The sequence below is a fragment of the Elephantulus edwardii genome, unplaced genomic scaffold, assembly GCF_000299155.1.
Source record: "Elephantulus edwardii isolate Elephantulus edwardi_28Jun2011 unplaced genomic scaffold, EleEdw1.0 scaffold00178, whole genome shotgun sequence".
Taxonomy (NCBI): domain Eukaryota; kingdom Metazoa; phylum Chordata; class Mammalia; order Macroscelidea; family Macroscelididae; genus Elephantulus; species Elephantulus edwardii.
This window is the reverse complement of record NW_006399928.1, coordinates 2896553-2911335: the sequence shown is the minus strand read 5'-3', so window position 1 is coordinate 2911335 and position 14783 is coordinate 2896553. Positions and strand designations below refer to the sequence as shown.

Sequence of the window (14783 nt, the reverse complement as noted above, 5' to 3'; positions counted from 1 at the left end):
AGACACCGTTGCTCCTGAATACTTTAGAGAGGTCCCTAACAGCAGACTTTCCCATTGCGATACGCTTTTTGATTTCCTGACTGCTGGTGCCAAGACTGTTGACTATGAAGCCAAGCAAACTAAAGCTGTGTACAATCTCAATCTCTTCGCCATCCATCCTGACACTGCCAATTGGTCCAGTGGTGAGAATATTTGTCTTCTACAGACTGATATTGTTATTCTTCAGTACTTTGGAGAGATTGCTGACAGCAGAGGTCCTACTAACCAATAATAGCTACCCCTCTTCTATTCCAGGGCAAAGAGTTCAGGATTTTAGTCTCTGAGCTCTGCATCTCCCTCTTCTATTTCCAACCTGCCCAATCTCTACGCTTAACTTCCGTAGGCTCCTGCCTACTGCTGTCCTTCTGCTGAACTGAACTGCAACCTTGATCAGTAGGCTCTACGCACAGCCTGATTGATGCTCTCAAGGTGACTCAACCAACCTCTCTGTCCAGAATGAAAACAAGAGAGGAAGAGATCAGTGCATTTGGGTAGACAGGACCTGGTCAAATAGCTGTGTTATATTTGGTAGAGCATGTTGTTGTTATGTCCCGTCCAGTTGGAACAGACTCATAAGTGACTTCCAACAAGTTTTCAGAGGCAGTAACTCACATGGGAGAGTGCCCTCTTTCTCCCACTGCGCAACTGGTAGATTCGAACCTCAAGTCTTTGGGTTGGCAGTGCAACTCCTTACCACTAGGCCACCAGCATTCCTTAGTAGAAATGTGTTTTTCTTGTGTACCACTGAATGGGAAACCCACCCATAGCTGACCCTCCAGTGGGTTTTCAAAGGCAGTAAATTGCATGGGAGATCATCCATCTTTCTCTTATGGAGCAGCTAATGGATTCAAATCGTATTATTCCTTTGTGTTAGCAATACCATTCCCTACCATTAAGCCACGAGAGCTTCCTAGTAGAAATATAAACTCCCCAAATCATCTCTTCCTACCCTCCCTTCTCCTACCTTCAGGCCTATACTGGGCCACAATGGTGACTGATTGGCCAGCCCGTTTCAGAGCAGCTGCAGCTTGTTCATGAGTTGCATTCCTCAGGTTTACTCCATTCACCTGTATGAAGAGAGAAACTATAAGCTATTCACAAAGCAAGAAAGGAGTCCTCTTGCCTATTAGTGAGGAGAGTGAGATAGGTAGCCCATCTTTAATTCTATGGGAATGTCTTTCTCACTATGGAGAGAGCACTAAAGGATATAACATTTTCTATGCTATACAAGTAATCTCTGACATACATCCCAAAGACTCCATTATAAATTGGTTTTCATATAAGTAGAATGCTTCCATTTTTAAAGTTTTCATTATTATTGCCTTTTATCATCAGTATTTGACTTTGGATATTAGAAACATTACAGATCAAAAACAAACTTATACATAAATTTTAATACATAACATATATTTCATTGACTTTCCTTCCTATTATGTTGTTGTGTACCATCGAGTTGGAACTGACCCATAGCTGACCCTCCAGAGTAATCACATGGGAGATTGCCTATCCTTCTCCCTCTGAGGAGCTGGTGTATTTGAACCATGTGCCTTCAGGATTAGAGAGTGGATTCTTACCCTTAAGCCACTAGAACCCCCTTCTTATAGGCATAAGCTTTAATAATCTTTATGCCTAGAGCCCTCCTCACCTTCTTTTTTGGATTTGAAGATATAGTGGCATGACTTCTTTTGCTAGACATATTACTGGGAAAATAAGCAGTGTAGGTATTACAGTATAAGAAACTTTAACAACTTTGTTTCAAATTAAAAACTGATATTTCTGATCATAGAAAACACTCAATATGATCATGCTATACTGTTCTTATGTGACACCAAATCAACTATAACTCATAATTACCCTATGAACAAGAGATCCAAACTTTCCATCATCATGATCTCCAATATGCTCTAGCCCAATGTTACAGTCACTATGTCAATCCATCTCATTGAGGGTATTCCTCTGTTCTTCTGACCCTCCAACATTCCCAGAATGATATCCTTATCCAAGGATCGGCCCCTCCTGACAACATGTCCAGAGTATACGATGAAGTATCATCCTTGCCTCTAAGAATAGTCAGTACTCCAACATCACAATTCAAAAGCATCAATCTTCTTCTGCTATAGGACTATTCAAAGAAGCCCTTGTGGCACGGTTTGTAACATATCAGGCTGATAACCAAAAGGTCAGCTGTTTGAATCTTTCTCCTTGGGAGAAAGATTGGCAAACTGCTCCCATAAAGATTTACAGATATAGGAAACCCCATGGAAGACTGCTATGAGTCAACTCAACAGCAGTTGTTTCAGGGTTTTTTAATATGCCTGCGCTGCAATACCAAATGCACATGGTTCAAATCTACCAGCTGCTTTGCTGGAGAAGGATAGGCAATCTTTCCTGTGTGATTTCCTGCCTCTGAAAACCTGCTGGAGGGTCATCTATGAGTCGGTTCTGACTTGACAACATACAACAACATGATGAAGTCAGCATCAATGTGTCAATGACATTAGAGTCTGAATGGCTTTTTGACACCTGCAAAATTCAATTGTATATCAATAGTGTTGAACATTGTCCAACTTAGAATTGCCATTTTGACTTTCAACACTGACAGTGATCAATACTGGTCTACTAACTTAATCGTAGACCCAACACAAAAACAACCAACAAATCAACAATAAAAACCCAGATAGTTCTAAGAGCAGCTCATCAAGAGGTAAGTTGAAGACTACCTATCATTATTTTTGTGTCGCTCAAGTACCTATCAGGGTTAAGAAGCAAGAGATACTTGTTTTCTTAATGGTGAGCCTGATACTGTTCCTTGTCCCTCACTAATATGTAAAATAATGTAAGTTTTCTCCAGTTCATGCCCTTACTCCATCTCAAGAAACAGTCTTTAGAGAAAATAAAATATGGTCTCCTCTCCTCTCTTTCAAACTTAGCGTAACTCCCAGCTTTCCACCACTCTATCGTCTCCTCACCGATAAGATCCGGTCTCCCCTCCGCAACTCTCCACTCAGGTCAGCTGGGCCTCCTGCCAGAATGAAGGAGACAAAAATGCCTTCTCCATCCTCTCCTCCTACAATGTTGAAGCCCAGGCCTGTGGAGCCCTTGTGCAGGATGATCTTGCGAGGTTCTCTGGAGAAAAGGAGTGGAAGGACAGGGACAATGTAGATGTAAACTATTGTTAATGTGTGGACAAGTTTATAACAAGGACATACTTGAGTCCCTATGAAACATATTGTTTCCGCTGTCCTTTTCTGAAATGTGCTTGGCTGTGGTTTTCTGCTAAGTGCCAAGTTTCAATTCTTTTCTCTCCCTCCTTCTTAAGACCGTAAGAAGTCCTGATGCCATAATTGATTAGATGTTGTGCTAACTAAACAGTTGTTGTTATGTGCTATTGAGTTGCTTGCAACTATAATGACCCTATGTACAACGGCTCTGAATCCTGCTCTATTCTGAGCTAATCTTATATTGTCTCTGACACATCTACCCCCATTAACCCAATCGCTGAGTCAATCCATCTCATTGAGGGTCCTCTCTCCTGTGCTGTTCCTTCACCCTCTCCAGGACGAACCTGTTTGTTCTCTTTGTGGTCTATTCAATACTCTTCTCCAGCACCACAGCTCAAAACCATCTATTCTCCTATCATCCCTAGTCATTGTCCAGCTTTCTTATGCTGATGCATAGCAAGTAATTGTGAAGACTATGACCTGGATCAGGCACACCTTAGTCTCTAGACTGACACTTGCTCTTCAGTACTCTGGAGAGGTCCCTGGCAGCAGACTTTCTCAATGCAATTCATCTTCTAATTTCCTGGCTGCTTGTATCAAGAATGTTGTTTGTGGAGCCAAACAAACTGAAGCTGTTAACAATCTCAGTCTCTTCACCGTCTGTCATGATGCTGCCAATTGTGGTGCCAAAAGTGGTGATAATCTTTGTTTTCTTGATACTGAGCTTCAATCTCTATTGAAGGCTACAGTCCTGGACCCTCTGCGGTAAGCACTTCAGGTCCTCCTCAGTTTCAGCAAGCAAGGTTGTGTCATCTGCATATTGCAGGTTGTTAATAAGTCTTCCTCCCTCTAGCAATTTAAATCAGTTGTTCCTCAGGAGAAAGCTGGGTAATCTTTCATCAGGATTTACAGCTCCAGAAACCATGAATCTGAATCAACTAGACAGCAGTGGGTTGGGTTGGGTTTTTCTGAGGATTTAGAGTAATTTTCCTAGACCCTTACCCTCTCCCAGGAACAAATCTTTGCCATTAGCTCTAGAGACTAAATCTTAGAACCTACTTTGGTGGTTTTTCCTGTGCTGCCAGTTAGTGTGCTTACACATTCTTCTTCACCATCTCAAAATTCTACCCACTAAAATATGAGCCCTCCTAAATAAATAAGTATATTTATTTACCAGCTACCACCATGTACCCTTTTTTGTGATGTGGAGACTAAGATAAATACTAGGTCCCCATATGGAACTTCAGAGCCTAACTGAAGGGAAAACAATCACATGCAAAATAAAACTAAAAAAACCCCCTCTGTATATGGTCACTGAGGTATCAGGTGAGAGCAAGTAGATGAATACGTAGCCACAAGTTTATATCCAGACAACCTGACTCCCAGTCCATTCCCCTGGTCCACCATCTCCACTTTTTGTAAGCCTCTTTCATCAAAGGAGTCCCAAATCCAAGATTTCCCTTCTCACTTCCTTCATGGTTGGGAGGGTCTGTCCTGGAGTTCCAAATGCTTTTCCTCACAATCCTTCACTCCTCCTACCTTGTATCCCTTTCAGATTGTAGGTAGCAAAGTGGCAAGACCTAGGCTGAGGCTGAGGTAGATTAAGTCCAGGGTCAAGCCAGAGCCTGAAAATTTGTATGCCCTTATCATGACTCCTCAGGCTTTATCCTGTCTTCCTACCCATCCAAGCTCCAAGGCAGTCTGCCCAGCAATCTATCAGGCTTCAAACTTCTCCCCCAGAATCCTGGCCTGCCTGACCCGTTCCACAGCTGCCACTGCCTCAGCAGCCACCATTGGAGTGGGGTAGGACTAAGAGGCCTCCAGACTTGCCAGCCCCATAGGCTAAACTACTTTCTTCTCATTTGAAGTGAACGTAATAGGGAGGATTGCAACTAACTCTGGGCAAGAAACCCTATAGCCCCCAATTCCTCAGTTCCTTAGCAACTCAACCTTGCCCTTTCTCTCCACATTCAAATTTGGGAGTCACACACTCAGCACCCCCCTGCCCCTGACCACCTATAAGCAGAATTTGTCCCTGCTGCTAACTCAGTCCCTTCCTAGGGCCCAAGGACTAAGTGAGGGCCTCAGACCCACAGTTAGGAGTGATGAGGACCTTATCTTTTTTTACATACTATAATGATGCCTGTGGATGACTAGAAACTTATTCTTTTCCTCCTCCATCCTGAGGTAGGAGGAATTGAAGGTGGGATCTTACCTAGTGAAGTCCTCCTCGGCCAATATGTGTCTGGGAATAGGAGAATAACGGGCTGGAGGAACCTGGGGAGGAGCAGTATAACTGACCTTGCTCTCCACAGCCCCGAGGTAACCCAGGCTGGAATTATGGCTTATGTGGTTGTCAGCCAAGGTAGTAAAAGCTAGAATCAAGAAAAGGAAAGTTCAGAGATTGTTCCATGCAGTCTACCCCCTTTTCCTTCAAGGACTTTTCCTCACACTTCATCTCAAGTCCAAAAGACACTTGTTATTTTCCCTCCAGTGGGAGCTGACTCCTAGCTGACCCTCCAGCAGGTTTTCAGAGGCTGTAAATTGCATGGGAGGAGATTGACTATTTTCCTCACAATCCTTCACTCCAAAGAGCCCCCTGGTGGATTTGGAGTAGCTGGCGCCTTTGGGTTTGAAACCCAACTCCCTCTCCATTAGGCTACCAGAGCTCCCTTCAAATGACAATTATGTTGTTATATACCATCAAGTCAGAATGGACTCAGAGCTGGCCCTCCAGTGGGTTTTCAGAGGCAGTAAATCACTCAAAAGGAGACTCTCCATCTTTCTTCTACAGAGCAGCTGGTGGATTCAAACCACATACCTTTGGGTTGGCAGTACAACTCTTTACCATTAAGTCACCAAAGCTTCTTTCAAAGGACACAAAGGGATGCCAATTCCTCAAGCTTCTCTTCTTCACTCCCACCCCACCCACCCTCATCCCTATCCCCACCCCCAACTCAAGGATCCTCCTTCACAGTCTCTTTCTGAGTCCTAGGCTCATTCCTGCGAGTTTTAGAGCTGAAGTTAAGGCAATCTACAAAGAAAAGCATGGCTAGAAATATGAAAAATAATAATGCTTCATATCTCTATAGCCTCATACAGTTTTTTAAGGGTTTTCTTGTCTATTAACTTATTTGATCTTTGTAGGAGTCCTACAAAGAAAGCAGGGCATATATCATTAACTCCTGTTTGCCAAAAAGAAAATGAAAGCCAGGTGAAAAGACTTGTCCAAATTCACCAGGCTATATGAGACAGACCTAGGTGGAATTGGAACTGTTTTTTAAGCACTAATCCTCTGCTACAACTTTTTATGGGTATTAATTTCTTCACCTCCAAAACCTAAGGGGCAAAGTCTTCAAGTCACTGAGAGAGTTGGATGGTACATACTGCTGGCGTAGTCTGGGGGTGCATACATGTCGTTGAGGTGGAGGTTGCCTGGCTTGGCCACCTTCAGATAGACCATATCAGAAGTATTCTTCAGTGAGGCCACAGCTTCCTCATGCCTCACATCCTGTAGATTGGTATTGTTCACCTAGAAGACAAGGTATAAGGCTAGCTTCTGGAGAGGGTAAGGTCTCTCTAGGGAACCATAAGGCATGCCCTTTGAATGAAATTCAACAGTGATCTAATAGAAGTCCAAGTAAAGTGATATAAGGAGCAGAGAAGTAGGAGGTAGAGAGCTCCCACCTTATCATCCACAGAAAGAACTAAGTATTGGGGTTTAGGGAACCATGATACAGATGATATTCTTAAAATCCCTCATGATGCCTAGTCCCTAAGTGAGGTTCAGGTGGAGTAAGAGGATGCTGGAACTCCACCTCCTCACCCTATCATTTAGACGTAATAGTGAAGGTTGTCTTACTGCCAGCAGCCTGTCCCCAATCTGCAGGCGTCCATCTTTCTGGGCAGCACCTCCCTCAATGATCTTGGTTATGTAGATGCTGTTATCTCCTGGGATGTGCTGGTTTCCAATGCCCCCAGCAATGCTGAAGCCCAGGCCTGAGTAGGAGCCAACAGGGAGTAGGAAGATGACACAAGAAGAGGTTAGAGAGCTCGTTCAATCAAAAATCTTACACTACCCCCTCCAGCCAACTCATTGAACTCACAGGAGCTCCTTCAAGGGTCTCAAACTTTAGTAAAGGTGAGACTTGAGACCAAGAAAGACAGTTGTGAGTTGGAATAGGGGAACAGGTAAGGGTTAAGGTTATTCCCTTTCACTTCCTATGGGATCAGCCAAGATGCATCGCCAGGAGCTCTGAACAGAACATAGGAACTCAGACAGCCGCACCTTTGGGCCCTTTGAGCAGGTTGACTTCCATGATGGTTTCAGGTGGGGGCTGTCGCCTCCGCACCACCAACCGCACCACAGGGCCTGCCTCCTTCAGCGCCTCCACAGCTCGGCTATGCGCCACCTCTGACACATCCACCTCATTCACCCGCAGCACACAGTCATTCACCCTGCAGAGGAAACCAAGAGGCATTAATTACATTGTACCACCGCCTCTCTATCCCCTCTCCTACCTTTCCCCCTTCTCTCCACCTCTCTCCTCTCAACATCCCCTTCCCTCTCTCTTCAGTCCTACACCTCCCACTGTTCCTCCCCCTCCCAGATCTGATGGAGAGGTCCTCTGCCAGATGGCCCTTCCACCCCTCATTGCAGCCTGTCCCTGCTGCCTCTACCCTGCTTTCAGACCATCTCACCCCAGCCTCCCATCCATAGCAGCAGCTCCACCAGGTATGATCTTGGTAATGAAGATGCCAGGGTCATCAGGGACATGGGGGTTGTCGATGCCACCTGCGATGCTGAAGCCCAAGCCAGAGTTGCCCTATAGAAGGGAATAGAGGGTCTCTTCATTCAGAAAGCAAAGAGGGACCCATCTCCCCCTACTTCCTAGGGGAGGTTCTCCAGGCCTCAGAAAGGCCATGGCAGACAGGATTACATTGGTCAGAAACTAGATGAACAACTTATGTTATTCATTTTGGGATGGAAGCTTTGGCATTCCCTACCCAGTTCCCCAGGCCTCAATGAGCAAAGTCAGTTAATAATTGTTAGGTTGATTAATTTATGTAGTGATTCAATCTCTGTTTCTCTAGCCTCTTGATGCAGGTTCTGCTATAAGTCTTGAAACCAAGAATCAGAGACCTCCCTTTTCCTAGTTTGCATCCTTCTTTCCCTTCATTTTCTCTCCCCACTGGCCAACTTACCCGTTCAAGTACTATCTCCTCATATTTGAACATCCCGTCACTGCCATTCACCTAGGGAAAGACATAAGCAGTTCCCTGAGTGCGTCCCAACCCTTTAGCCATTTGTCTTTGGCTAAACTGCCTTCACCCCACCCCAACCCTCATAGAATAGAAAAGCTGAAATCTACCCCAGGACACCTATGGGTCATACATAGAAACAGGCTAGTCCCAAGGAAGACACTACCTCCCCCCGCCCTTGCTTCCAGCCACAGCAAGCCAAACCTGCCTGTTTGGAAGCTCAACTGTCTGGGGCTGAGTTGGCCACTGTACATTCACTGAGCCTCAGGGTTCACTAGGATGGGTTCAAGGATGGCCTGAGAGGGATGGCAGAGATAGAGCGTGGTGAACAAGTCATGCCATATGTAGTATCTATAGGAGGGCACTCAGTGACTTGGACAGAGACTTTCTCTACCATTCTGAACCACAATTCTCCCTGACTTGAAGATCATAGAACCTTACCACATCAAAGCTAGAAGAGCAGCAAACACTATCTTGTTCACACTCCCTAGTGTTACAGATGAGGCCCATAGAGGATACGAGAGGTGTCTAAGGGTACGTTGGGAATTAGTGGTAGAGCAGGGGCTAGAATCTAGTTGTCCAGGTGCTCTTTTGACTAAAGAAAGCTGACAAAGCTACTAAAGTTTTGCTCACATATATCCCTTCCTCCAGCAAAGCTCACAAGAAAGTGAAAAGTTTCCTCCTTCAAAGTATTGCATGATCTCTCATTTGATACTTCTTTCTGTGCCCCTAGTAACCCTTTTCCTCAAATGGGAATTCTCTATAATTATTTTTTTATCATTACCCTTCATATTTCACAGAATAAAAAGCCTAGCTAGGATCAAGTCAAGAGTCAGAGGCAAAGTCAGGGAGGGACAGGAACAGAATGGATAAGATTCTTCATGTTCTTCATGAGGGAGAAACTGATTGGAAGAGGGCCTGTGACCTTCAACATGTCAAGGAAGGAGTGGCAAGGAAAGGAGTTGAAAATAGTGAATTGTTCTGATCAACTCACAGAGGTGGCCTCATATATAAATTGCACACATGGTTATTTGTCAAATGAAAATGTGATTCTGGACAGACAGGTAGCATCTGCTCCCTGGCTCCTATTCTCATCACTAGTAGCTGTCTTGTATCTTTCCCCAGGCACTGTAGCATCCCCTATTCTTATATTTCTCTTCCTACAGTGGCTTTTGCCTTTTCTTTCCCTCTGGTTTCCTCTCAGAAAAGAAAGCTGAAAACTGTGGGCAAGGGTTTCTCAGTGTGCCTACTCTATTCTCTCTTCCACTTCCACCCCGTGAAGCTTTGACTTTATGAAGAAGGGGGGGCGGAGAAGCTCCACAGACAAACATACATAAAACCAGGAGGGACAAAGAGGAATAGTTTGTCATGCCTCTACTATTTCTGAGCCTGTTCCAAGGATTTTATGCTCTGAAATCCTGATAATTGGCAGGAGGACTCCATCTGCAATCCCATCCTGGTCTCTAATCCCAAAAGGAAGAACTGATGACCATCCCCTACAACCAAAACTACATGAAGTCACAAACAAACAAGTCAAAGGACACATACGTGACTCTTGTTACATTCGTACCCACATCTGACAGTCCATGACTCAAGTCCAGCTTCAGTGGAACCCAGAGGCTCCTACCAGCCCATTCTCCACTCAAGTACACTGTTCCTAAGAGCAGGCACCATCCAGAGATCAGCCTTGGCAAAGGAACATTAACCAACTAACCCATGCTGGGACTGGCACCTGTTTCTCAGCTGAACAAACATTAGAGAGTATTTTCTAGGGGAGTGCTCCAGGGCAGAAAGGTAAAAGAGGGAGAGAAGATTTCCTGGAAAAGGTGAAGTACTAAGACAAGAGACATGGGATATACAAAGTGTAGACAGACAGAAGGCCAGAATTGAGGACTCCCTTCCCCAGGAAGTCCCCACCTTAGTTCTCAAGCAAGAACACATCCTACTCCCAGAGGAGGATGGAGTATAGCCAGAATGACCACCAGCTTGGGGCAGTCAGCACCTGCCCTTGACCTCAAAGCCTCCTTCTTTTCTCTCTCCATCCTGGAGGCTACAGGGGCAGATAACTAGACAAACCCTTCACATTATATACCAGGGACCTTGCTTTGCCAGCCCAGCCTCCATTTTGCTGCTTCTCCCACAGATGCATCTTCCATTTTCTAAGCTGGCATTTTCTAGGCTGGGAGTGGAAACCGGAATTATAACTGGTACCCAGGGGGCTCACAGTCTGAACCAAGTCAGGTTAGGGGGCCAAGCTTCCTCGCATAAAGGGGTATCCAAGGGAGAGATGTTCCACTAGGACTAGTCCCTGCACCAGGGCAGCTTCCCTTTTCCTGGCTCCAGGCACCATCCTTGGTTTGGATCAAAGGAGCTTGCTTCAGTACACCTTCCTGCAACATGCAAACACTTCAGAGATATTTGAACAAAAGAGTGTCCTCAGTAATCCATCAGCTTTGCTTAGAATGTGCCTCTCATCTCTTCCTCTCCTCTCCTGCCTGGCAGGTGCCTTTCACCAGGGACACCGTATACACACACACACACACACACACACACACACACACACACTCACACTCACAATTATGCAAGTAACAATGCACACAGGCAAACACATCTATACCCCCACAGCCTTATCTACAGAGACACCTCCACATCCAGAGATACATCCCACATATCTATGTGCAAATTCACACACAAAGGGATTGGGAGGGAAAAAGGATTCATGGTATCAAGGAATGAGGCTCAGCAAGCCAGGCACATGGGCTCCTCTACATTGCTTCACAGAAGTTCCATTGCCTTCCTCTACACATTTCAACATAACATATATAAATTTCCCCTATGCAGGGCACCATGCCCCCTCCTCTTTCCTTGTGGAGACAAATACCACATACAGTCCCCAAGAACCTCCCAACCCTTACCAGACACAGAGGCACTGCTGAACCCCTACACTAAGACAAATCCAATTTCCCCACACATAAAAAATTGCCCCTCTGATACCTCTGTTCCCTGACACATGTGCCTCACAATCCCCTCCAAATGCACACACAGGTACACACAGAGAAAGAGAGGATAAGAGAGAGAATCACATTTCCAACCACCTCTCCTTGCCTAGCTGCAATGCTAGGGCTTAGGGTCCACACTTCTATTGCACCCAAGCCTCTAGGTCACCATTCCCCAATACTCATGGGTCGCCCTTCTATTCCCATTCCGCTGGTCCATACCTGTTCATACCAGTCCCGGTTGGTACAGGTGCACTCCGGCCACCAGCTGGGGCCACTGCCGTTGAGTTTGGAGGTGCTCTTGACTGGGACTGGCTTAGGTGGCACTGGTCCTACATCCCGACCAGTGGGGATGAGCTTGGCCTTGGTGCGAGGAGTTGGCGTGGCTCCCGCCTGTGAGGGAAGGGTCTGGGAACTGTAGCCTCCATAACTTGTGCTGGCCCCATTGCTCCCCCCTGGACCATAGGGATCCGGCACTTGCCAGTCTCCATAGCCAGGAGGCTCGAGGCGCCGTAGGGCTGCCAGGCGGGTCACCTCATAGCATTCAGGGCATTTACAGCAGTGCTGATGCTTGTGCATGACACTGCCCCCTGTAGCTCGAACTCCCCAGCCCACGCCGGTTTCCACGTTGCCACTGCTGCCAGACTCCCGGGCACACTCACAATGCTCAGACCAGGAAGGGGGGGGTACCCGTGGGGGGACCCTAGCAGAGCGAGGCCTGGGGCCAGGCGGGCGTCCTGGGGCCTCTGCCCCAACGCTGCCTCGCACCCACGGCTCCCCCTCCAGCACTGGTGGCTCCGTGTCGCCTGTGGTGGCTCCTGGGCCCAGGCCCAGCGGTGATGAAGAAGTAGTAGCCTGAGCAGAGGTACAATGCTGCGAGGACCTGACCGTTTCTGCTTTGGTCCCCAGGATGGAGCTGAGTGGAGTCAAGAACATCTCTCTCTCTCTGGCTCCCTTCTCTGTTGATTCCAGCCAATCAGAGTGCAGAGTCGGGCGCAGCAGTGGTGGTAGCAGCTGCAGGAACGCTAAACAGTGGCTTCTTAAAGGAACAGAAGCAATGTCGCCCCCAGTATCAGCTCCTAGCTTCCTGAATTTTAAGACTACCACCGATCATAGGTTGGGGGCAGGGGGCTTAGACGATAGAATAATTTAATACCCTATATCTGTACTTTCAGCTTCAGCCCATCCTCCACCCGACCCACTTCTTTTTTTTATTTTTTTATTATTAATTTCAATTAAAATTTTCAGAGACTTTGGATTTCCATTCATTCATTGTTGCACTTTTCTCCCTGCCCACCTCTCCCCCACCAGTACACTCTTCTCTTTGAAAAGTAAAGGAAAAATTATTTCATTGTTTTACAATCCCTCCCCCCAGGTCCACTCCACTAGGCAGCATTCATTCTGGACTCCTGTCATGATGAAAATGCCTAATCACATATCCCTTTTAAACCGTTTTCTCCCTCATCTGTTTCAATGCAGTATACATTATTTATCCCATCTTTCTCAGTCTCCCCCCAACCCTGAGGTCAGTCCTGTTTTACAACAGTGGCACCATGCAGTATTTGTCGTTTTGTGACTGAGATATTTCACTCAGCATAATGTCCTCCAGGGTCAGGCATTTTGAATAATATTGCATGATTTCCTTGTTTTTCAAAGCAGCGTAGTATTCCATTGTGTGAATATACTAAATCTTCTCTATCCATTCGTTTGTTGATGGGCATTTAGATTGTTTCCAACTCCTTGCTATTGTGAACAAAGCTGCAATAAAAATGGGTGTGCATATATCTGCTTGGGTGGCGGTTATGGTCTCTTCCCAGTAGTGGAATTGCTGGGTCAAATGGTTTGCAACTTTTTGAGAAAGTGTCACACCGCCTTCCACAGTGGTTGCACCATTTTACACTTCCACCAACAGTGAATAAGGGTTCCAGTTTCTCCACAACCTCACCAGCATTTGTTGTTCTTACTGGAGTGAGATGATATCTCCTAGTTGTTTTCCGACCCACTTCTAAGAGAGAATTACAGGGAACTATTCAATTAATCCCAGGGATTGCTCTGAGCAAGAGTCCATAGAAGTTAAGATTTTAGGCAGCAAAATAGACTGAAGAGATTTAGGAGCAAGGTGAAGGAAGCACTAGTTCCTTTTACAGGAGATCAAGGATGAGGGCAGTATGCAAGGCTAGTTCTCCTGCTAATGCTTCCTTTTCAGGACTATTGGTCTCTAAACCTCTAGGTCCTGAAATTACTACAAATTTACACTTGGCCTTTCTTAATAATTAAGGAATTTAGCTCTAGATAAGAGGGGGAAAGAAAGCAGTAAAATCTTGTCACTGATCCACAGGCCCCTATCTCCTCAACTTGGTTCCCAAATGGTCCTTGGTAGAGGGGAAAAGTTTCAGGATACAAAGAAGAAAAAAGTCCAGGACAGGAGGAAAGTAAATACCCGAAAAAGAGAGAAACCAGCTTGTAAATCTAGAAAACTTAGGGATATTTGCTCAAAGGTATCTCCTCAGTCTCTCCTGGTTTAGTACATTGGAAGATGAAGCAACATTGCAGGAAGGATCTATCTTTTGTTTTCTTTTGAGCTACCAAGTTTTGTGTCTTTATAAAGTCCTAGGTGCTTTCCCACCAGAAAAAGTCTGCTAAGAGCATACTATTATTCTTTTAATCTTACAAAGGAGAAATTAAGACTCAGAGAAGTTAACCTAGCTAGGAAGCAACGGAATCAAATCACTGTAGTAAAAACAAACCACAAAATTCACTGCTGTCCAATAGCTGACCTTACAGTAGTTTTTCAGATTATATAAATCACACAGGATTTTGCCCATATTTTCACTCTGGAGTCACTGGTCCTTTCAGACCATCAGAGAGGCGCCAATTTTGGATTAGCAGTGCAATTCCCTATGAACTCTGTCTCCAGAACCATTATAAAAGTCTTATTCCAAGTTCTCTTGCAGAACTTGGATCTCAGTTCAATTGAACAAACATTCCTTGAATACTTACTGTACACAAGATCTTGACATATGTACAAGAGATAAAGATTCTTTGATTATGTTATTTGCCACACCTTGTTCTAGAATCTAAGGATGTGACAACAAAGAGAACAAAACTTCTGTGGCACTTACTAGAAAGTAGAGAGACTAAAATGAGGACAGCAACAACAACAAATGGCAATGAAACCATACCCAGACTAAATCCACAGCCATCAAATAAATTGTCACTCATAGTGAGTGAACTTATAAAACAGAGTTGAAATTTCTCACAGCTC

The 14783-nt window shown here is 45.3% G+C and overlaps 1 protein-coding gene across 3 annotated transcripts in view; it reads right to left on the bottom strand.

Annotated features, from left to right (window-relative positions):
* DLG3 (discs, large homolog 3 (Drosophila)) overlaps nucleotides 1-12419 on the bottom strand; it is a 163456-nt gene extending 151037 nt beyond the window's left edge. The window contains exons 1-9 of one of the 3 annotated variants that reach the window (XM_006895964.1): nucleotides 11741-12419; nucleotides 8466-8516; nucleotides 7962-8086; nucleotides 7549-7718; nucleotides 7123-7259; nucleotides 6648-6792; nucleotides 5476-5635; nucleotides 3009-3165; nucleotides 1004-1106 (exon numbers count right to left, since the gene is read on the bottom strand). In XM_006895964.1, the coding sequence (XP_006896026.1) occupies nucleotides 1004-1106; nucleotides 3009-3165; nucleotides 5476-5635; nucleotides 6648-6792; nucleotides 7123-7259; nucleotides 7549-7718; nucleotides 7962-8086; nucleotides 8466-8516; nucleotides 11741-12097 (1405 nt within the window). In that variant the 5' untranslated portion in view covers nucleotides 12098-12419. Of the gene's footprint in view, nucleotides 1-1003; nucleotides 1107-3008; nucleotides 3166-5475; nucleotides 5636-6647; nucleotides 6793-7122; nucleotides 7260-7548; nucleotides 7719-7961; nucleotides 8087-8465; nucleotides 8517-11740 lie in introns of those variants that run through there. The other 2 variants (XM_006895965.1, XM_006895966.1) reach the window with 2 other exon arrangements.
* Nucleotides 12420-14783: the final 2364 nt, after the last annotated feature.